Source organism: Eumetopias jubatus, unplaced genomic scaffold (genome assembly GCF_037043125.1).
Source record: "Eumetopias jubatus isolate StellerSeaLion01/CBP00866 unplaced genomic scaffold, mEumJub1_p1.0 scaffold_14, whole genome shotgun sequence".
In the NCBI taxonomy this organism is placed as follows: Eukaryota; Metazoa; Chordata; class Mammalia; order Carnivora; family Otariidae; genus Eumetopias; species Eumetopias jubatus.
Window position 1 is genome coordinate 36084677 of NW_028274820.1, and position 24976 is coordinate 36109652.

Sequence of the window (24976 nt, forward strand, 5' to 3'; positions counted from 1 at the left end):
CATACCTCATTAGTTTTTGATGTAGTGATCCATGATTCCTTGTTCATTGTAACTAAATCTTTTGATGGGATTATTAAATTCTGGAAACACTTTACCAACCCGATTGTCCTATCTGTTCAGTTTTACCTGAATTTAGGTAGGTTAAAACGTTGTAGAGAAAAGTAGAGTTACTATGGAAATCTATTATTAAATAGTTGTTCCATTCATGTGCAGAAAAGTAGGGTACCATATATATGTATATATGTTTGTGTATAGTCTGTACATATTAATATAGAATACTTATCAACATTAACCAATTTATAATATACCATTGTATTGTTATAAAAACTGAATTGTAGAAAAAATTGAGTTACTGTAACCATAGCTGAATTAATTAGAAATTATTTGTCTCATCAGCTGTCCTATTAATTTTAACATTTTCATATAATACGGTAAAGAGAATATCAAGTGTTTAATAAACAGGAGAAAAATCATGTTCCTAAGTAGTATATAAAAATATACATAATCAACATTAAAATGAATATGTAATGGTACATTTATTGTAAAAATGTTATATGTGCTTTGAGCCTCACAGTGATAAATAATACTTTTCACTTGTTATTAATGAACATACCCAGATAGAAAGCTATCATACGGATTTTTTTTCTTTTGAAAAAGAACATCTACAGATTTTGTGATTTTTTAAAAGGAATTATATATTCATTGTAGAAAACTTGGGAACAAAACCTTGAAAAATGTATTAAGTGAAGAAAAAAAAAACTGGAGGGGCACCGGGGTGGCTCAGTCAGTTAGGCATCCAAGTTTTAATTTTGGCTCAGGTCATGATCTCAGCGTCATGAGATCAAGCCTTGTATTGTGTTCACGCTGGGCGTGGAGCCTGCTTAAAACTCTCTCTCTCCCTCTTCCTCTGCCCACCCCCCCCCAATAACAACAACAGCAACAAAAGAAAAGCCCAAAACTAGATAATCCCATTTTCCAGAGCTAACCACTAAACAAATAGTTTCTGCCAATCTTTTTTCTATGCTAAAGTATTTATGGTTATGAGGTCAAACTGCACGTAATCCTTCACTTAACATATTACTGTGACCATTTTCTCAATTTCTAAAATTCTTAGAAAACATTTCAGTTTATTCTATGGTATCTCGTCATCTCTATGTTCCAAATTTAACTATTCCTTTATAGTTATTTATGTAGGTGGGTTTCAAATGAGTTTCCTGAACATTTCCCAGTAAGTATTTGTCAGAACACTGAAAGAAAAATTAGTTTTGGGACAACCCTTTGAGAAAAACCTCATATTTTCTTCTTTCAGATTCATAATATATATTAGAAAAATCAAGGGCACTAAGAAGTCTCAAAGTATGAAGACCTGTTTTAACTTTTTAAACCATCTTTACCCCAAATCATTTGACCTCGGAATCTTTTCTCCTAGTACTTATAACCCATAACACTAGGGTTCCATGAAACATTCTTCAGGAAGTCTGGGAGATTTCTAAGCTTCTGTGTAATGTCTAATAGGTTATGAATTGTTTGTAACTTTCCTGGGATTTTATCAGATTTATGATGCTTGATTAGGAAATATAAGTGACTATTGGTTATTAGCATTATTTGAAACAGGCAGCAATATACTTTCCCCAGCCTTTCTAGTAATATTGACAATGCATTTGTGATTCTGTATTACAATGTCATGTTTGACCTTTTTAAAACTGTGAGCTTTCAAATTTAAATTTCCTTGTTCTATTAATGCCTATTAAACTTCTTTGTGTTTCCTTTAATCCACAGGTCTTGCAAGAGCAAAATCTGTCCCTAGCCACACATACTCCAATGAAGTGGTTACCTTGTGGTACAGACCTCCAGATGTCCTCCTGGGCTCAACAGAATATTCCACCTGCCTTGACATGTGGTGAGAAATGGAAAATTTACTCTAGCTAATTTATCTGTAATGCGTGGTCTGGGTCATGCCTAGACAAACATTCTAACAGTTTGAATGAAGATTAATGGTGCAGGAGTGTTTGCCTGTGTGTGGTAGGATTGCTGGATTTAAAAAAAAAAAAAAAAAACGTGATTGGGAATATTTCCTAATCAGAGGCTCCCTTGCAGTTGGTGTCTGGTAATGGTTCTTGATGGACAGGGGCAGAGATATTTTTCTGTCAGTACAGTGATTTTTCTCCCTGAGGGTCTTAATTTGTAGCTCTGTTTTATAACAAGGAGGCGTGTATCTCCAAACAGTAGTATGGGTTGGAAATAGAGGAAGTGTGTTTCAATTCAACAACAAAGCTCAGATTAAGTGGCCTGAAAATTTTGGTGTTACTGTTAGTCACTAAATTTGGTGTAGTACACTCTTGAGAACTTGGTACAAATTATCTAAAATGAAACAAAACAATGACTTTTTAAAAATATCACAATAAGTTTAATTTCGGTAGAGTCTCAGTTTCACACGATGGTTTAGCAAAATTTAAAAACCTGTTTAGGAGGCCCAAAGACTGACAAGATTTAATGCATAATTATTATTAATTATAAGATATAATGAATTCCCGGAGTGCCTGGGTGGCTCAGTTGGTTAAAAGTCTGCCTTTGGCTCAGGTCACGATCCCGAGGTCCTTGTGTTGGGTTCCCTGCTCAGCGGTGAGTCTGCTTCTTTCTCTCCCTCTGCCCTTCCCCCCCACACACACACTTGTGCTCCCTCTCTCTCTCTAATAAATAATTTTTTTAAAAAAAATCTTGAAGTATAAAGTATAATGAGTTTCCAATCCAGTGTGATCTAAATCAAATAATCAAATAAGGGAATAATCTTATTTTTAGTAGTCAGGAAAGTCTTCCTAGAGACTTAAAAATGTCCTCTATTAGTAGAAAAATCCCTTTTCGAGACCCACAGTTGTGTTCAAAGTAGAACGATTCACATTGCACTTGTGCTATTTTATCATAGGAATCTTTTACCATGAATGATTTTGCCCCCCTATATGAAATTCAGTTACATGTTCTTACAGTGTTTATGACCTCAGTAAAACTTTAGCATGTGTTATGTATCTTCCTGCCATGTACATACCTCACTGTTCTTCCCTCAGTAATCTTGGCTTTTAGTAAATTAGGCTGTAATGAGGCCTGGCATCTTTCCTGATGTTTTTGATCCAAACATTTTATAAGTAAGAAAACAATCAAGTTCCTTGTGATGTAGGGCACAGTGTAGATTTTCTTAATTAGGCTCCAGCAAACCCCCCCACCACCAGGAACAGGATTTCAGGATCTGTAAGGCCACTGAAAATATATGCAACATTTATGTACCCATGGATATATTTATTTTTATGGGGTGTAGATCTGTAGCTTTCGATAGAGCTATAAAAGAATCTGGGTCATCAAACAGCCTAAAATCTATTGTCATAAATTTTATAATGCCCTCATAATAAATCTAATACCAAGGTAATGCATATTCCAAAACATTGAGAATAAAGATGACCATCTATCATTAAGAAGCTGAGCCAATTCATTTTTCCATTACTCTTTTTGGCTTTTTTTAAAGATGGTTGTTTACACAATTAAATTTTTTTTTTTTCCTAAGAGTAAGCAGAGGCTTGGGCAAAAGAGGTATTTTGATCATTAGTCATAATGGAGGAAAAGGTTAGAAATAAGGGTTCGTTATCAGGATATCAGTTACTACCTTTCTCATTCCCTACTTCCTTCCTGCCTTACAGTTGAGAGTTGGCTATACAAATAATCATTAGTTAATATTCTTGAGTTATGGAGTGTTTTTATTTTTTGAGTGAAAATTCTAGGTTGTCTTTTAGTGAGGTCAGTTAAGGACTCTGCTAATAGAACATAGTTTGGAAATATTTGTGACTTGGAGACAGTTTTGTCTTAGTGCTTGGCAGTTAAGTCTCTACACTCATAATAAGAAGAGGCTGTTTTTTATACATTAGTGGCTAATTTTTTCCAAACCTTTAAAAATGCTCTTTAAAGTACAAAGAACCACATGGACTTTGACTTGCTGATATGCCTGTTTCTGATATATGGTATTTGATTTCCACCAACCCACCCTTCTTTTCTTTCACGTGTGTCTGCGTGCATGTGCGCACGTGTGTGTGTGTTCATCCTCTTGAAGAAGGCTTAGGTTCTTTCTGCCTATTTGCTTTAAACAGAGACATAATGAAGCATAAGAAGACTGTTATTTAAGTGGAAGGTAGGAAAACTGATATAAAATAGACCCCGAATGCCCTTTTGTCTGCATGCCAAGATTATTCATTGCCAAAACCAAATAGTAAATGTGTTATGTTTGAGCAGTTCCCATGCTTTTTGGCTTTCCATTTTCAAGCCCTAAAATCTGAGTTATGTCTATGCCATTCCTGTCATTCTGACTCTGATTTCATTCCAAGCCATTTTCTAAAAGCCATTTTGTTATTATTCTATAAGTCTGTGAAAATGTATGTATTTTTCCAGTTAGAAGTTCACAGGCACTGATTTTTGCATAATCAATGACATCGATGCTGGGTATTCACAGAACTAGATATGGGACTATAATTGAGTCATGGCTCAGCTGCACCAAAGAGAAGTGCAAATATGAATGCATGGACAATAGTGGGGAGGCAGGTGGTAGTGGGTTCAGGCTATTTTTACAGTTCATTTACCATCCTGGGGCAGTAGGGTAGTAACTAAAAACTAACGATCCCTACACAGTGTTACATTTCCCAGTTTTCTGTTTAAATAGCCACAGGCAATAAAAATATTAATGAAGACACATATGCATTAACGTTGGCAGCAAGTGATGAAAAATCAGAGCTCGCCGTGTGATGATTTACTGCTCTAGGTCTCCAGCACTGTGGCAGTGTGGAAATATATGTGCAGTTCGAGAACTCAGCAGGAAATGTAGGTTTTTGATACCTTTGTCTCCCTCTGTGAAGGAGGATTTAAGCAGAGGGATCCAACTGGACATTGTCTCACGTATAACTTCTCTTAATTCTTGGATTTTATAACTCTTTGAAAGTCAAGGCGTAGGAAATCATCTTTAAGCTTTGAAACCAAAAGGCTTATGAAGGACTGAGAACCACATTATGAGAAGCGCCAATGTGAAAAGCAGCTTATCTGTGTAGTTCCTCCCCCGTCAGGGAGTTCCGCTCTAGCTGTCGAGGTCATTGCTCTAAATGAGCTTTAGGTTTCTGTATAGAAGCTCAGAAATATGTTTAGAGTGGCGTTTGTTTTCTCAAGCAGAAGGTCACTTGGGATTATTTTAAGGGATTAATTTGTAACATATGGTAACTAATGTAGCTAATAAATAATAGTATCTCATCAACATCACAGTGCTTCTGGGGGCCACGCTGTGTCGTGGCCCTACCTTGTGGCATCAGTGACAGTGCTCCCCAACACGAAGTATGAAGAATGAGAGCGCACAAGTCTCTTCCTTTCATCATCTTTTTAAAAGCTAATTAACATATTAACTATGCTTGTCAAAATGTGGGGCAAATCATTTATAAATAAGCCTGTCAAATGTAATGAGATGCATACTAAATCATCCTTTTCTCTATTACGTCTCTGATTTAAGATTAAAATTAATTTTTTCAACATTGTAGCAGCTGGATGGTTAGAAAAAGATTTCCATACTGGTCTTGACATATAGAAAAATGTCTGCTTCTAAATTGATTTTGCATATATCAGAAAAGAAATTACCTATTTATTGAGTATTATAAGGCCATTTAGCATTGATTTTTATTAAATAAGACTAATCACCATACATATTGGCAATGTATGGAGTTCTGCCATCATCCTTAATGACCACTCCTGAACCAAGGAAATTTACGTAATAAAATAAGATTTCCTAGGACTCCAGTTTGTTTACCGCTGTTTTAAGAGAGAGAATCATAAATGAGTTCTACTATAGCCCCACCCTGAATATAAATTTGTTCTATATGAGGTCCTGTCTTGAGTAACTTGAGTGACAGTAGTAATAGTAATGGAGTCTTAAGAAATAGTAATCATAATAGTAACAATAATAGAGATCTTATTGGACACAAACTGGATTCTAAGTTTCTCTTATGCATTTTTGTCTTATATATTTTAATTACTATCCTACTGCACCATGATACAGCGGAAGAAAACAGAACACAGAGAGACTAAATAAGATAGTAAAGTTCATTTAGTTAGTAAATAGAGATAACATGCAAATTTAGGGCTAACTCACTGCAAAGCCCTTTCTTTTTACACCATATTACATAATCTCTTCTTAAGATGATTTCCAAGAAATTGATTTTTATTTTACTGGTAAAGTGATTCTAAAACACAAATACGGTAAAATCCCATTTTTATAGTTTAGGTTATGCTCTGAATCATTTTGGATCCTTTACGTGCTTTGAATAAAGTAAGTGGCCTTCACTGTCAGTCAGCCGGTTTATGGACTGCCTTTCTCCACTCATGTCCGTGTTCTGTATCATATAGTTTTATTCAAGGAGGAATTTCTTTGAAATAAACTTATGATGTGAATCACTGGATTGAATGCATTTTCATGAGACCAGTATCGATGCTGGCATGTATATTCCCAACTCTTAACCATTACTCACTCACCGCTGCTGCTAAAATGAATGAATCCATTTAAAAAAGAATGGTAGAGGGGCACCTGGGTTGTGCAGTCAGTTGGGTGTCCGGCTCAGGACGTGATCTCAGGGTCATGATCTCAGGGTCCTGAGATTGAGCCCTGCATCCAGCTCCATACTCAGTGTGGAGTCTACTGAAGACTCTCTCTCCCTCTCCCTTTGTCCCTCCCTACCACTCTCTTTCTCCTCTCTCTCTGATAAATAAATCTTAAAGAAAATAAAAATGAATAAAAAAGAATGGTAGAAGAATGAGAATTTGAGTTCAGGAGCTACCTAAAGTCATCTATCTGTCAACATTATTTACACGTTTTCTTATTAATCAGTTAAGACCAGGGAGGATTCAAATTAGTCACTGTCAAAAGTAACAACTCTTTAAGAGCTCTTGAGAGCTGCTCAAATAATACATGACCCAAGTGACTTGTTGATATAGCCACTGACGATGCAATAGAACATAATAAAAGAAGAGGGCTTAGTCAGACAGGCATCTAGGTGGTTGAAAGCTGAGCTCATGAGGCAGCCTAGTTTCTGAGCCCATTTCTACTACTGAAGTCCCTTAAAATTAGGAAGACCATGTAGTATAGCATCCATACGAGGATACTTTTGAAAGTTAATAGTTGTTATGCTAGGGCAATAGGTGTAAAACAGAGATTTAACTGTGGCATGTGGCCATCTTTGTCATAAAGCACTAGACAATAATTTGCTAAATACTAGTTGTCAGAAGAACCTTAATGCATTTGAGTGCTTAATTCAGACCTAAGGATTGCTGGCTACAAACTCAAGATTCCTAGCAGAAAACTTCTATTACATTGCATAATAACGAATTATCTCCACAAGTACAATTCTTGAATATTAAGATTATTATGGCTTTAGAGAGTGGCTGCCGAAGTGTTGAATTTAGCAGTGGCTTTGGAGTGCAAAGGAACCAGTCCTATTTTTCTATCAAAAGCTTAGCATGGTTATGATTTTTACATCCCCTGTTTGTCTATCAGTGTGGGTTGTGAGAGAAAAAGTGTATGTGCGTTTTTAATGGATATGTTCGGTCATTTATAAGTGATAATTTAACTGAATAGTATATAAAATGAGGCCTTACATGTAGTCTTCACTACTAAATATTTTAAAAATAAATTAAAATTTCCCTATTTTTGTCAAAGTTGCAAAGTAATTGGCTACCCACAAACTGATTTTTGGGCAATTTTTGAGTAGCCAATCACAATGACTAAGTTTCACAATATTAAGAAAGCGCTTGGTGTATTCAGCTACCTCGCTGGTTTGTGAGAATTGCAAGAGATGGTTGATTGTGAAATTCCTTAGGAAATCTAAAACTCCGCAAATGCTGGGAATAGTTTTCTTATCGGCTCTTAATATATTAATCAGCTAACCAAATATATTGCATTTCTATTGAAGTATTGCATCCAAGCGTGCTCCAAGATATATAAAAGAAATGGAAGAGTCTACATTGGGTTTTAGGGAGATTAACGTACTGTTTGTATCTAGAGAATTAGAGAGAAATTTTGGCCCAGAATGTTCTCATCTTACCTGAGTGTGTGTGTATGTGTTTAATTTGGAAATATGTAAATCAAGTCCTCCAAATTTAGAGAACATTGGCTGTACACTAGCACCTTTTATGTGTTAATTTGTGTATTTACTCCTGTAGGAATTAGAAATCAGTTCTCTAATCACGTAACTAGCAGTGGTTTGCTGTGTAAAGGAGAGGCAAAGTTGTAGTAGAAAACACACTGAAAACCTAAATTAGGTTCTGTCTCTGCCACGCCTTCCCTGTGTGATTTTGGTTAACCAAGTCCCTTAGCTATCCTTACCTTCAGTTTCCAAATCAGAAATCTATTTCAGGTATAACCAATAACTCACAGCCACCACAATAGTAATACTCGCAGAGATCGTAATCTCCTGCCTCACCTATCCTTAACCCTCTTATCTTATTTCCCAGAAGCAAGTACTTCCAGCTCTTTTAGTATCTACCTCCATATGTCTTAAGTTGTTGATATTGCTGTTTATTGATTTATTATTTTAGACATTATCTACTAAGTAGGTGTTATGGTAGATGAGGATTTAATTTTCTTCCGTCACCCATCCCCCACTCCAACTTCACCCCAAGCTCCCAGTAAAGAATCTCTGTCACATCTTGACACATTAATATGTAAATATTATTCATGGTAAGTCAAGTAATATTCATGATTATGTGTCCTCCTGGTAGAATCTTTTGCTTTTCCTGGACTTCATGGTTGTCTCTGATTTTTATTAGTTTAGTTTTCTTTGTTCCTGTATTGTTCATTATTTATAGGTGTAAAATATTTGTCAGTTACCTATGAAAAAATATTTTCCAAATGCTCAAACACATCAGCAAATCTATCTATACCATTTAATTTTCTTGACATCACCCTCCCTCAACTTTTTCTTTGTAAATTTCCTCTCAGCTCTTTGATTCCTTGCTTTAGCAGAGCTGAATATCTGTCATGTTGTGACTTCCATTTGCCCCTCTAGTATTGTTGTAGGTCCTAAGATGGTTATTTGTTTCTCTCCAAATCTGTTTTCTACCCATTTGTTCCCTGCCCTATGTCCTGGATGGCTAACCCCTATGCAGTGCATCTTCCAAGCCGCCTTGGCTTCTGGTTTCCAGTTGGGTTCAGGCAATGGACAGGGAAAAGAGGAGATTGAATATTCTTCCCTAATTTCTTTAGCCCACATTTCTGGAAATGACTGACTATAACTTCGGTGGGTAAACCCTTCTTCTACATTGTTGTCATATATTGACATATTGACAGCTCTAGCTGTCAATAGATTCCACTAACACTTGACCTTTTCAATTCTAGGGCTAATAATGGCTATTTGTTCTAAGGTAGGTAATGGCTTCCTGCTGTTGCTAGCCTCTTAGTGTTTTAATATGTCTTTTCGGTTCCCTTACACCTCTGTAAGAATCACCTCATTAAAGTCTGTTCTGAGTTAGATTCATTTTCCTTCTGGACCTTTACTGGTTCCAGATTCCCTGTTTCCTGGATTCCATGTCTTCCTTCTTTAGTATACTCAAAAAGAATGCATTAGAGATACAATTCTCAAATTCTTAGTTTTCTGAAAATGTCTTTATTCCACTCTCACACATGATTGATAAACTTTAGCTGTGTATATAATTAGGTTTTTCTTCCCCCTCAGAATTTTGAATGCATTGCTTCATTTCTTTAGAGCTTCTGCTATTGTTACTGAGAAATCTGATTCTATTCTTATTTGCAGTCATTTGTATGCCCCCTCATACTTTTTCTCTGGAAAATATTAGACTATTCTAATCCTGATATTGTGAAATTTGATGATAATGTCCTTTGTTGTTTTTGTTTTGTTTTGTTTTGTTTTTTGTTTTTTTGTTTTTTTGCATTGGTGCTAGGTAGATTCTTTTCAATAGAAAGACATAGTTCTTAGAAAAGTTCTTGAATTTTTTTAAATGATTTATTTCCTTCCATCTTCTCTGTTTTCACTTTTGGGAAAATTTGTAATAGTTTGATATTGAAGCTCCTAACTTAATCCACAATTTTTAAAAACATTTTCTCTCTTATTTTACAACTTATCTTTCAAACTTTCCATCTTTTCTTAAAAAATTTTAATTACCATATATATATAAGTGCCACTTCCTATTCCTCTGGGTTCTGTTGGAAGCTTTCCTTAAGTATGGGGTTGGGAGGAATCCTTGGCTGTCCATTTATTTTTATAAATGAGGCACTATAATTCTGTATGTATACATAGGGGGCACCAGTTGACTGGTAAGTTTATTATATGTTGTTCAGTCAAAAAGCTGGACTTTTCAATGGGAGATCCATACATGTCAGTGTCTGAAGGTCTAGTCTTTGTTCTGAGGAATCAGCATTCCTCAGATGCTGATTCCTGGCATCCAACATCCTCAAGGCAGGACAGGAGAGGGGAGCTGATGGTCACACAGGCCAGTAAACATATTTTTCATTTAATTTCCCTTTTCTCAGCTCTGTGCCTCACCCTGATCTCTTTTATTCTCAATTTGAGGCCTTTTGTTTTTAATTTCTCCAGGGAATAAACACTTGGTGCCCTGCTGGTGGGTTGGGATGGAATGTGGTCAGAGAAGCCCTATGGGTCATTTGTTTTGTGCAGACTTCCAGGTCTCTACTCTGTTTCCGGTTGCAGACTCATCTTCACCCTTTCTAGAACCTGTATATCTCCCAGTCCTGAGCCTTTTCTGAGTTGTCCTAAGTGAGTAATCTGACTATAACTTGAAGTTGTAACTGCCTGCGGTCAGCCTAGATTTGCCACAGCTTCATCCACATCCTCTGAAAAAAAATTCTCTCTCATCCACTGGTGTTTCCTCAGCTATTTATTTTGTCTTTGTTCAAAATTTTATTCCTTAACTCATACTTTGGTCACTTTGGGGAGGGAGAGGGCGTCTGTGCACATTTTGCCCATGTCCTACTCTTGTTGAGAATTTAATATTCGTGGCTTTAACTAGGGACAGTTGACTGCTAAGATCCTTGCCCTGTAGAAATTTGTGATTTTGCTTGGACACAGATGTGAGTTGTAGGTGCTAATGGGTGGGAGCCAGTCAAACAGCACAGTGCAGGCTGGAGCCTCTTGACTGCCAGGACTTAGTGTGACAGTGGACATTTGTCATCCTTACCACTAAACTGTTAGTGACATAATGACAACTTTAGTCATGAAAACAAACTTAAAAAGAAAGCCATATGCTTTTTGGGGAGCTGGTGATGAAAGGGAATAGAATGTGAAGTGATGGTTGTTAAAAAGACAAAAATTGCACATGAATTTAAAGAATTGGCTGCAGAAAGTAGTCCTTTGGATCCATGGCCTGTGTGGATGCAACATAAGCTTGCCCTTAAAACAAGCAAAAGCGATTAGTGAAACTCTTCCAAGTGTTCCAGTCAGTATAAAGCTTCTAATCCAATGGAGGTGAAAGGGTGGACTGTTAATTTATGTGTACAGGAAAGATATGATTGAATGGAAATGTAACTGGGGAGCAACTGGAAACTTGTATAAACATCACTGTGTGACTGTAGTTAGTAAAGGGATTTGGATGTCTACTTCGTACTGTTCATTGAACGATGGAAGTGGGAACTTCTGTACTGTTGTGACATTTCTAAATTAATTCCTCAGGACACTGCATTATCTGCACTGTACTTTAACTAAGGGCCACATTTTCATTTACTGGTATTCTGCTGTGTGAATTAATATAACTTAAATTTACTAGTGGCTTTCTTGATTTTAGACACTGTATTATATAACTGAGAAATTTAGATTTTTTTTTTCAGTTTTGTTCTTCAAATGCAGTGTCCTTAGATTCCTATTAGGTGTCACTAGGGGATAAAAAGAAATGATACAAAAACAGAAAAAGAATTAAAGTGAAACTTAACTAAAATAACCTATTAGTGGCCAAAAAGCAGGCTGCTAAATTCCATTAAAAAACAAATAAAACCAGGGGCACCTGGCTGGCTCAGTCTGTTAAGCATCTGCCTTCAGCTCAGGTTGTGATCCTGGGGTCCTGGGATTGGACCCCATATCAGGCTCCTCGCTCAGCGGGGAGTCTGCTTCTCCCTCTCCCTCTGACCCTTCCCCCTGCTCGTGGTCTCACAGGCTCACTCTCTCTCTCTCTCTCTCTCTCTCTCTCAAATGAATAAATAAAAAAATCTTAAAAAAATAAATAAATAAAACGTAATCACAGTCTGTAACAGGCACTTAGTATTTTTTCTTTCATACAACAAATGCTTTACTGTTCCTTTGAGATGCTTACAAATACTGAAAAGCAGCCAGCCCGGGCCCAGCAGCCATGGCCCAGTGCTGGGAAGCAGGGCAGGGAGGTGGGCTTAGTGTTACGGCTTGAAGGGCTGAGGCCACACAGTTGGCAGCCTGGTCCTTGGCTCTCCACTTCTGTTGCCCTAACGAGGCCAAAGGGAGGGCAATCAGACCTCAGGGTCCTCTCCCTCTGCTGCCTCCTCTTGTTCAGGTTTCCCCCAGGGGGTATCTGAGCAGCCTTCCATCCCTGTTAGAAACTCAGCCTATACAGAACCCCTCTAGCTGCCTCTTGCTCTTCCTCTGGCAGGCTGTGCGTCGGGCCCTGGAAACACAGGCAGGGGGTGGGAAGGTGGTGTTCAGTCCCTTATCCCAGCATGAGATGCCTGAGGTCCTGGGCTGGAGAATTGGCTGTATGTACCCTCAGATGGGCCCACAGCTGAAGCATGGCGTTACCAGGAACCAAATCTGAGTAGCTCCCTGTTTTCCTATACACGTGTGAGTTGTTCATCGTTTGCTATGGCATTTTATATTTTTCTGTATTTCCATAGAGACGACAGATTCTAAGAATGAGATGTTTACATAATTTCATTTTCTGTAGCGCTTGGCAAGGCTTTTCTATTCTTGTTGATAATTCAGTGGCTCTTCCTTGATTGCTAGCTTGTACCATGTTTGCCTCTGAAAACAGGATATATTCATAGCCTACTGTAAACTCTACAAATTTAACAACTTTATTATGTTAACTATCTATATTTTCATCTATTTGTCATTTAATCCTAACATGTTTAATTTACAAACTGTTTCAGAGTTTTAGCAACCCAGTGAAATCAATTCATATTTTTGTTATATTGTTATTTTAAAGCCATTTTAAACCCTTGCCCCCCCAAATCTGAAGGTGCTTGGTTCTGTTGCCCACATTAGCTGGTTGGTGGTGGCACAGGGGAAAACAAAACAAAACAAACCCTCTGGAGTCCTAGGGCAGCCTCCTTCCCACAAAGATCTCCCTTGCACAATAGGAGTATCTTTATTCATTCAACAAAACCATACAGAATGTCCAGGGGTTCAAGCATGAAAAAGATCTCGTCCTTGACCTCAGGCAGCACCCACTGGTGCTACCGATGGTCTAGATTGCACAGCCACATTCCAGGGCACATCGTCAAGAATATTCCATGAAACCCACAGACGCCACCAAAAAATGGACAATGTGGATTTCCAATGGAAAGCTTTTGGCCCTCAGGTCTTCCGTATATTATCTAAGATATCAGATCATTGTCAAATATTTTACTGTCACGTATCATCTGGGCAGTCATATATCTTAGGAGTGCCCATGCCAAGATTCTTAACCACAGTCCATCAAAGTCCAGCTCTTCCACGTGATGACTGGAACTAAACATAGTAACTGAACACCCTGAAGATTGAAGTTCAGAATTCTCCCCCGTAGAATGATAGAGTAATTTACATGAAGGTTTCAGCAGTGATTTCTCTTCCTGATACGCAGACACGGTTCCTCTAAAAAGATTTGGTATGTCATTTACTTTGATCTTTAAGAGAATTACCCATGAACAATTTTTTTTTTCCTGATTCCTCGTTTCACATTTTGCGGGAGGATTAATACATTTGCAGGGAGAAATCTTATAACTTCCTTGTTCTGCATCAGCTGTCATATAAACAGAAATTAAAGATGTGCAAGGCTTATTAATTTGTTTTCTCTTGCCCTGCATGGTCTACAGTTATTCCTTGGAGAAGTGCTTTCACTGGTAGCATTTTAAATGTCTAATCAAATGGGACTTCTCTCTTCCTGCATTGTTCCATAGTACGAGAAATACTATTTTTTGCTATCCAATGCAAAATTTTGAGTTCTACATTTTTTTCTTTACCATAGTCCTCAGTAACGGTCTTACCTTTTTACATTTTTGTGTTAATTGTGACTAGTTTCTCAGATGTTCCTGGTCTGAATATTCCTACTTATCTATATAACCCATAGCTGTTGTTTTAAGATTTTATCTCTGGGGTCTCATTATCTGTGGAAGTCGGTTTTGAATTTTCAAGCATTTTTAAACATCCACAACAATCTTATTTTCAGCACTGAGTGATGATGATAGACTTCAGTTTTTAAGGGTAGCTTTATTGTTTCCTGTGTCCGCACATTAATTTTGAAGATTTGATTTTGTTTTATTCTCATCCTTGTCAGCATTTGTGTCATCAGTAATGAGAACCAATTTGCCATCTCTCTTTCTTCTTTTTTTAACCTAACAGACCAACCAAATAGACATGTTCTAACTAGCGAGGCAGCATGGCATCACGGAGGGCTCGCTGGCCCAGGATTCAGAATCACCTTTTCAGGTTCTGGGACAAAACTAAGACATTTAAACATGTAGTACAGTTTCCTTACATGTAAAAATCAAAACACTGTCATGGGCATTCTCTAAAATTCCTCCAGCTCTACATTTTAGCATTCAAGTAGATTGTACTGCCAAACCAGAGGTTTCCATAAAGGCTGCTGGAATTCCTTCAGGGTAGCTTACAAATAAAGTTAGGGTTTAGATATTTTGGTGAAATTTGGTTTAGATATTTTGCTGAACTGATTTTTTTTACATTTAATATAATAATAATAATCATAGGTCTAAATCAAATTCTTGTCTCTACTGCAGTTTCTTATGTGCATTCCTCAGACTAACTTATGCAATTCATTCATTCATTTGTTCATTTTAAGGATATTTATTAAGCACCTATTTTGAACCGCACTTTAGATCAGGTCCTGGCACTTACAAAGATAAGAAAAATCCATCCATGCTTCAAGGTCAGAGGGAAAGGCAGTAAGATAAGCTATCATACAAGTATACAGTTAGGACACTGGCAACTCAGAGATGAACGTGATAAACTTACCCTTGGTGGTTAGTTGAGGAGAGGTGGGAGGTCAAGGAAGGTGTCATCAAGCAGTAATTAGTTGGGCTGACAGGTCAAACCCGCTTTTCAGAGTTGACAGAATTTGGGCTAAGGGACGACATAGGCCATGCCGTGGACAAAAGTAACCTACCTTGATATTTGTTGGTAAAGTAGAAGGACAGAGTTTAAGAAGCAGTTGAGAAAAAGGAAGGAACGGAGGGAGGGGGAAAGTGGTTGGAGACCAGAATGGAGAAATATTTATGAATAGTTAGGATATGACACCTTGATGATGGAATGAGAGTAATATAGGAAAGGTAAGGGTTTCAGATGACTCCTGACTTTCTAGCTTAGGAAACTGGACCAGAAAGCAGAAATACAGCTCTGCCATATGATTCGACATACACACACACACACACACACACACACACACACACACACACTAAAATATACATGTACGAAAATATATGTATAATGAAATATGCATACTAAAATATATAGTTAGATACATGCATATTAAAATATGAGCAAGAAACGTAAGGAGCATTAATGCTATTGGTACTTTAAGGTGGGTGGGCTTCTTGATCTTCCTCCTAAGTCTTATTTCAGGTGTGGATGCTGGGAAGGCGGTTTCCACTCACACACCGGCTCCCTCCTCCCGGGTCAGCAGCAGGACACCCTGGGCCTTGGCTTTACTCAACTACATTAACTTCTTTCTTCTTTTTTTTTTTTTTTAAGATTTTATTTATTTGAGACAGAGAGACAGAGAGAGAGAGAGAGAGAGAGAGAACAAGCAGGGGGAGGGGCAGAGGGAGAGGGTGAAGCAGGCTTCCCGCGGAGCAGGGAGCCCGATGCAGGGCTGGAACCCAGGACCCTGGGATCATGACCTGAGCCGAAGGCAGACGCTTAACCGACTGAGCCACCCAGGTGCCCCTACATTAACTTTCTGTACTTCATTCTTTACTTTTGTTTAATTTTTGTCCTGATATGTTTAATTTGTAAGTGCAAATTTTTAAGTTTTTCACAGTTTGAAAAATAAATCTTAGTGTCCCCCTTACATAAAAGATCTATTGTTTGGGACCGAATATTTTCTGAGATGAGCTTTTACATGCAGTCTTAAGGTTTGGTTTGGTTTGGTTTTCATTTCTTGAGAGCTAAGTACTCCACAGAAGTATTTGACTAAGATATATTGTGCCTATCTGTGCCTAATGAACCACTAACCACACAGTAAATGATGAGTGACAGTTTAATCAATTCAGTTCCTTCAGTAGTCACCAAGGGCATGTGGAATGTAATTTTTTAATCTTTCACTTTTCAAATACTGCAGATGCCAACATGAAAAGACCATGTCTGTTATGTGTAATAAATTTTCTTACAAGTTATAGGAAAAAATTTTTTTTTAAATTTTGGTCTTTTAAAAGCTAACCTCTTAGGGAACAGAACTCTTTGGTCCCTCTTACAAATACATACATTCCAACAGAGAAAAGTGACATAAATAAATGGCCACCTTGGTGCATCAGATCGTACTAGCTTTAATTGCATAATGGTGCATTTCAGTGAACCATGGCTAAATAAAATTACCTATTAGGTTAATTAATGTGGAACCTTTCTGAGTTAGTATTGCATCACAGTGTGTGAAATTCAGATTGTGTTTAGCATTTAATCTAATTTACTTTACCGGTCTGCTGTTTCTTTGTTCCTTTGGCTAGAGCCTGAATACACATTCAGAAAATTAACCTGAGATAAAAAACTCCTTTCAAGACAGAATTACCTAGATTCATTTAGATTCATGTTCCTCAGTTTCTGGTCCTGTGACTAGCAGCATCTGCATTGCTTAGGAGGCTTGTTAGAAATGCAAGATCTCAGGGTGCCTGAGTGGCTCAGTTGGTTGGGTGTCTGACTCTTGATTTCGGCTGAGGTCATGATCTCAGGGTCATGGGATCCAGCCCCGAGTCAGGGTCTGTGCTGAGTGTGGAGCCTGCTTGAAATTCTCTCTCTCTCTTAGCTCCTCCCCCCACCCCTCATGCTCTCTCACTCTCTCGCTCTCTCTCTTAAAAAAAAAAAATAAATAAATAAAAGAAAAAAGAAAGAAAGAAAGAAAGAAAGAAAGAGAAATGCAAGGTCTCAGGCTTCAGCCCAGACCTAGTCAGTCAGTATTCTGTGTTCTACTAAGATCTCCACCTGATTGCATACCCAGTAGAAGGTGAGAAGCAAAGCTTCAGATGCTTTTTTACTGACTGACACATAGGCTTTGAGGAGATTTCTGGTGCCAGCCTAATGTTGTAAGAGAAAAGCGAAAGAACTAACTTGCAGTGAGTTACGGTTCTGCTTATGTGCTTTCTTCCTGCCAGAAGCAGCTTGACACTCTGTCTTTATCTTCAGCCCTCTTTCCAAATGTTTTGACAATGCAGATAGTTCTGAATGGTTCTAAATGATTCTCTGAACTTGAGTAGAGGCCTCCTAACTTGTACTTAGAGAAGTCTAGAACGGACAGGTCTCCCCTCCAGGTGATAGTGTGAGCCGGGCGGGTCGCTGTCCACTGCGCCCAGACTCAGATACACAGGCTACGCTGTGCCATGATCCTGCCCAGACTCTGTGGTTAAGCTCTGCGACTTGAGAATGAAACTGTCACTTGTCTGCTTAAAGCTTTCTATCCTAAGGAATCTCAAGCCTTTGCCAACACATGGATGGGATTAGAAGCTAAAATCATAGGATAGGTTTTTTTGAGATTTTGATTGCACCATATTTTAAAACATTAAAGTCCTTCTACATTGTGTACTGGGACTGAACCCAAACTGTTGCCCTGAGAATTAGGAAAGAAGGAGAACAATGTTTTATTTTTTACTGACCAGAATAAGATTAATGCCAAGAAGAAAAATAAGAAGCTCTAGGTCCTGTTTTATATTTCTTCAAGGGAGATAATCATCTCTTGGGTTAATTAATGTCTTGTAACACTAATGTCTTTGTGAGAAAATTGAGTATAGTCCCCTTGAAAGGCCATGTGTCAGAGGCAGATATTGTTTGAGTATAAGAGCTGAGGGATCTAATGAATCCCTATTTTAGTGGAAGGATATAAAGTTATCCAACGGGATTTTAATAAACAGGTACATTACAGTGCATCTTAACTGGTTACAATAGTGACTAACCCGGTTTCATTCAGGTCTGGGAGGGCCGCTATATTGCCAAAACCACTTTGACTCATTTGAGCTGTGCCTTTCAAAGTAAGAGACCAAATCCTTGTTCTGAGAACCATGACAGTGGCTGGTCCATTTATAAGTAAATACATTACAGTTGCAGGAAGTAAACATGAGAAGCTGGAGTTAGGGGCCCTAACCCAGTCTGAGAGATGAGGAAGCCTCACCAGAGAAGTGGTGGTGAGCTTGCTGTTACCTGCTCTGATGGAGAAATGTTTTTGCCCCTTCTCTGGGAATTCCCTTTTTTCTCTACATTCACACTCCCCGCTAATGCCCCAGACTTAATAGTACAGATAAATTTTTCATCTTGAATTTCTTTGCCATAGAATGTGCATATCAGTTTTTAAATACCTTTATATCAAAATTCATCTCTGTACCCCAAAACTGCTAGAACTCATACAGGAATTCAGTAAAGTGGCAGTATATAAAATCAATGCACAGAAATCAGTTGTATTTCTATACACCAACAACAAGACAGAAGAAAGAGAAATTAAGGAGTCGATCCCATTTACAATTGCACCCAAAACCATAAGATACCTAGGAATAAATCTAACCAAAGAGGTAAAGAATCTGTACCCAGAAAACTATAAAATACTCATGAAAGAAATTGAGGAAGACACAAAGAAATGGAAAAACGTTCCATGCTCATGGATTGGAAGAACAAATATTGTGAAGATGTCAATGTACAATCTACATATTCAATGCAGTCCCTATCAAAATACCATCAACTTTTTTCAAAGAAATGGAACAAATATTCCTAAAATTTGTATGGAACCAGAGAAGATCCCGAATAGCCAGAGGAATGTTGAAAAAGAAAAGCAAAGCTGGTGGCATCACAATTCCGGACTTCAAGCTCTGTTACAAAGCTGTCACCATCAAGACAGTATGGTACTGGCACAAAAAAAGACACATAGATCAATGGAACAGAATAGAGACCCCGGAAATGGACCTTCAACTCTATGGTCAACTAATCTTCGACAAAGCAGGAAAGAATGTCCCATGGAAAAAAGACAGTTTCTTCAACAAATGGTATTGGGAAAATTGGACAGCCACATGCAGAAGAATTAAACTGGACCATTTCCTTACACCACACACAAAAATAGACTCAAAATGGTTGAAAGACCTAAATGTGAGACAGGAGTCCATCAAAATCCTAGAGGAGAACACAGACAGCAACCTCTTCGACCTCAGCCGCAGAAACTTCTTCCTAGAAACATCGCCAAAGACAAGGGAATCAAGGGCAAAATGAACTATTGGGACTTCATCAAGATAAAAAGCTTTTGCACAGCAAAGAAAACAGTCAACAAAACCAAAAGACAACTGACAAAATGGAGAAGATATTTGCAAATGACATATCAGATAAAGGGCTAGTATCCAAAATCTATAAAGAACTTATCAAACTCAACACCCAGAGAACAAATAATCCAATCAAGAAATGGGCAGAAGACATGAAAAACATTTTTCCAAAGAAGACATTCAGATGGCCAACAGACACATGAAAAAGTGCTCCACATCGCTCAGCATCCGGGAAATCCAAATCAAAACCTCAATGAGATACCACCTCACACCAGTCAAAATGGCTAAAATTAACAAGTCAGGAAATGACAGGTGTTGGCGAGGATGCAGAGAAAGGGGAACCCTCCTACACTGTTGGTGGGAATGCAAGCTGGTGCAGCCACTCTGGAAAACAGTATGGAGGTTCCTCAAAAAGTTGAAAATAGAGCTACCCTATGACCCAGCAATTGCACTACTGGGTATTTACCCCAAAGATACAAATGTAGTGATCCGAAGGGATACATGCACCCCAATGTTTATAGCAGCAATGTCCACAATAGCCAAACTCTGGAAAGAGCTCAGATGTCCATCAACAGATGAATGGATAAAGAAGGTGTGTGTGTGTGTGTGTGTGTGTGTGTGTGTGTGTGTATACACACACACAGTGGGATATTATGCAGCCATCAAAAAAGTGAAAGCTTGCCATTTGCAACGACAGGGATGGAACTAGAGGGTATTATGCTAAGCGAAATAAGTCAATCAGAGAAAGACAATTATCATATGATCTCACTGATATGTGGAATTCTTAATCTCAGGAAGGAAACTGAGGTTTGCTGGAGTGGTAGGGATTGGGAGGGATGGGGTGGCTGGGTGATGGATATTGGGGAGTGTATGTGCTATGGTGGTCACTGTGAATTGTGTAAGAGTATTGAATCACAGACCTGTACCTCTGAAACAAATAATACATTATATGTTAAAAAAAAAAAAAAGAAGAAGATAGCAGGAAGGGAAAAATGAAGGGGGGAAAATCGGAGGGGGAGACGAACCATGAGAGACTATGGACTCTGAGAAACAAACTGAGGGTTCTAGAAGGGAGGGGGGATGGGTTAGCCTGGTGATGGGTATTAAAGAGGGCATGTACTGCATGGAGCACTGGGTGTTATATGCAAACAATGAATCGTGGAACACTACATCAAAAACTAATGATGTAATGTATGGTGGTAAACATAACATAATAAAATAAAATTTAAAAAAAATCATCTCTGATTAGCTTGCTGCCCAAGTTATTTCAGGTCGAACCTTAACTGACATCTGGCGGTCTAGCCCGCGGTTCTAGGTGATTCATGCTGCTTCCAAGGAAAAGTTCATCAAAATGCACAGAGATTCTTTTTCTCTCATGTAGTGAAAACTCAGACTGCTACTGCTCCTCTACTTAAAATGACCGATTCTGTATACAGTTCCAAGGAGATGCAGTCCTTCTTCATTTTTTTAAATAATAAACTTTAAATTTTAGAATCGTTTTCGATATTTTAGAAAAACTATAAAGACAATAGAGAATTCCTGTATCGTCCTCACCTGGCTTCCCCTGTTTGTTAACATCTTACACTACGATATGAGGACAGATGGTACATTTGTCTCAGCTAAGGCCCCCACAATGTTCCATTGCTATGAACTAAACAGCTTCATTTTGACTTCACCAGTTTTTCCTTAATTTCTCTTTTGTGTTTTAGGATCCCGTCCAGGACAGCACACTACATGTAGTTGTCATGTGTTCTTAGTTTCCTCTGGGTTATGATAGTTTCTCAGACTTTCTTTGTTTTTCATGACCTTGACAGTTTTGAGAAGTACCAGTCAGGCATTTTGTAGGCTGTCCCTCAGGTTGGGTTCATCTGATGTTTTGGGAGGAAGATGACAGAGGTGAAGTGGACCTTCTCATCACATCACATCAAGGGTACATGCTATCAACATGACTTAGCACCGGTGAGGTTAACTTTGATCATATAGTTAAGGTCCTGTTTGCCAGCTTTCTCCATTGTAAAGTTATCGTCCATCTCCTATCCCTGCCTCCATACTCTACTCTTTGAAAACAGGCTGCTCTGCTCAGCTCTTACTTGGTAGTAGGGGGAGAGGGAGGGAGGCTTACATTGCTTTTGATTCATTCAGTCACCAAATATCTTTGAGCCCTTACTATGTGCTGACATTCTGCTCTGCCCTGGGAACAAGATGATGAACACTACTTTGTCCCTGATCTTGGTCTTCCATCTAGCGGAAACACATCCCCAAAAAGCAAAGACAAGTGAATATCCTTTGAATGTGAGGAAGGAAACAGACTAGGGAATGGAGGGTGAAACATGGAGCCTGGGCAATAAGGGGAAACCCGCCTTACATGTGGTGGCTGGGAAGGACATTTCTAAAAGGAGCTGACTGCAGACTAACAAGAAGCACTTACCCACGCACAGAGTGAGGGGAAATGTGTTCTGGGAGGAAGGAACAGCAGCGCATGCGCAGATCCTGGAAATGGGGAGGAGAGCGGCATGTTTCGGGAACAGACAGCAGAGCAGCATGACTGGACAGAAGAAATCTCATGGGTAGAGGTGTGATGTGAAATTGGCAAGCATGTGGGGACTTCACACTCCCAGGTCTCCATTCTTAGTTTTAAGGTAGAAAAAAGCTCAAGCTGTAATTTTAAAAATCTAATTCCTCTCCTTTTATCAACACAGAGACACTGATGTTAGATGTGGATAGAGGGAGGGCAGATGGAAAGAAAATAACTTGAAATCCTTTCCAAACACAGAAAGCTTATATTTATATTATTATATTATATTATATTATATTATATTATATTATATTATATTATATTAATTTTCATTTATCAGGTGAAATTTCCTAATATTTATAAAAATAAAAGGTAGTACTTCCACACAATAAACTTCGGCCTAAACACAAGACAAAAATTTCTGAAAAAAGTTCATAAAAGTAAATTCTCCTTCCACCCCATCCATACCAAACCCTCTATCTTGAGAAGAAATCCTTAGAGAAGTGGTTGTATAAGCACTGTTATTAAAAGTCACCCTACACATTTGCTCCCAGTTTATTTCTCAGTTAAAAATACTTTAAGATGGGGCATCTGGGTGGCTCAGTCGTTAAGCGTCTGCCTTTGGCTCAGGTCATGATCCCAGGGTCCTGGGATGGAGCCCTGCATCGGGCTCCCTGCTCAACGGGGAGCCTGCTTCTCCCTCGGCCTGCCACTCCCCCTTCTTGTGCCCTCTCTCTCTGTCAAATAAATAAATAAAATCTTTAAATATTAAAAAAATAAAATAAAAACACTTTATGATAGAAAAAACACCGTAAGATTAAAATATCCATCTTCAATCAAGTTTTAAGAATCTACTAGTTTTTTGGCAAAATGCATGGCAAGTTTTAAAGCATATCTACCCCAGGGAAACTGCTGAGGAAAATAGTGAAAAGCCAGATCATTCCTGAGGGCCCATTTCTATTAGTGCTTTATTAACGAATCATCGTACTACGCAGTTTCTTTCATTTTCTCTCCGTATCTGATGAAGGTGATTTCTTCTATTTACAAGTATGCTTTTATGCAAGTGAAGTGTAACATAGATCAGGATTTGGCAAACTTTGTCTGTAAAGGACCAGATCGTACACATTTCAGGCTTTTCAGAGCATATGGTTTCTGTAAGCAGCTATTCAGCTTTGTTGTGAGGATGAGAAAGCCGCATAGACAACACATAAATGAATGTGCGGCGGGGCTCTAATAAAATCTTACTTATGAACACTGAAATTTGAATTTCATATAATGTTCATATATCATCAAATATTCATCTTTCGTTTGTTTTCAACCATTTAAGAAAGTAAAAGCCAGGGGTGCCTGGGTGGCTCAGATGGTTAAGCTCTGCCTTCGGCTCAGGTCATGATCCCAGAGTCCTGGGTTCCAGCCCCGCATCGAGCTCCCTGCTCAGCGGGAAGCCTGCTTCTCCCCCTCCCTCTGCTTCTCCCCCTACTAATGCTCTCTCTCTATCTCTGTGTCTCGAATGAATAAATAAAATCTTTTAAAAAAAAAGTAAAAGCCAGTCTTAGCTTATAGGTTATAAAAACAGGCACTGGGCAGGATTTGGTCTGTAGTCTGTGGATCCCTGCATATTATTGAGTGTGTGGCCCCCGAGTAGAGAGAGGGCTGATACTACCGCTAGTCTCATTCATTTGCTGCCATGAGTGGGAAAGAACGAGGTGGCTTTACGACCAATGGTTGTAATTGCTTCTGTCCTCAAGACTATTTTATCTCCTGATCTGTAATCTGGGTTTTTCACCTGTATGTCCAGTTGGTGAGCTTCATCCATCATCGAGTCCTAGGATACAGAAAAAAGCTGAGACCTAGTGTAGGAAGAAAAGACTTAGCCTAATGTATGGACTTCTGTTCTTTTTTTAACTCTCTCTTCCACTTTCTGAGCACAGCCATCATAACAGCATTTGGCTCTCCCAAGATTCCTCATGTATAGGGTCCTGTTTTCTCTCTCTGGAATGCCCCATTCCCACTCCCATGCCATCACCCCATAAAGCACCACGTTCCACTTTCCTAGTGTCGTTAGATTTCAGGAGTACAAGTGCATGTCCTCCTGTGCTCCTTTGGTATTTATCATGGGAATTGTGAAGAATGTTTTAGAATTACTGTGTTTATAGTACACAGACATACTTGAAGGAAACTTGATAGTGTTCCCCAAATTGACAACAGTCCTAAAAGTTTACATGACTATATCAATCAGGAGAAGGGAAGCTGAAGGAACAGACAACTTTTCTATTAGACTATCAGAAAAGAAAGTCATCATTATGCTAGAGGAACGACTGTTACCTCTGTATTCTCTTTGTAGAAAATATTCTAGAGTTCTTATAGAAGAGGTAATCAAAGATTATGCAGCCAGAATTGTAGAAAGAAAAATATCAGAGAGGTGTGTCAGTTAATAAATATGTTACATTATTTTTCTGAATTTAATATTATTTGTACTGTTAGCTTTTAAAAACTTATGATTTCTTTTGATTTATTTTCTCATTCTGGGTTCACTTTTGTACTCAATTTTTATTCATAATTTTGTATACTTTTTCAAAGATTTATTTATTTTAGAGGGAGAGTGTGCACGCAAGCAGGGGGCAGGGGCAAAGGGATAGAGAGAGAATCTCCAGCAGACTCCCCGCTGAGCACAGAGCCCGACACGGGGCTCAATCCCAGGACCCTGAGATCATGACCTGAGCCAAAATCAAGAGTCAGCCACTTAA

General features: G+C 38.4%; 1 protein-coding gene across 2 annotated transcripts in view; it reads left to right on the forward strand.

Annotated features, from left to right (window-relative positions):
- Positions 1–24976, forward strand: part of CDK14 (cyclin dependent kinase 14) — a 465190-nt gene that overhangs the window by 310343 nt on the left and 129871 nt on the right. For both annotated transcript variants that reach the window (XM_028120572.2, XM_028120582.2), the window contains one exon: positions 1780–1900. In XM_028120572.2, the coding sequence (XP_027976373.2) occupies positions 1780–1900 (121 nt within the window). The remainder of the gene's footprint in view (positions 1–1779; positions 1901–24976) is intronic.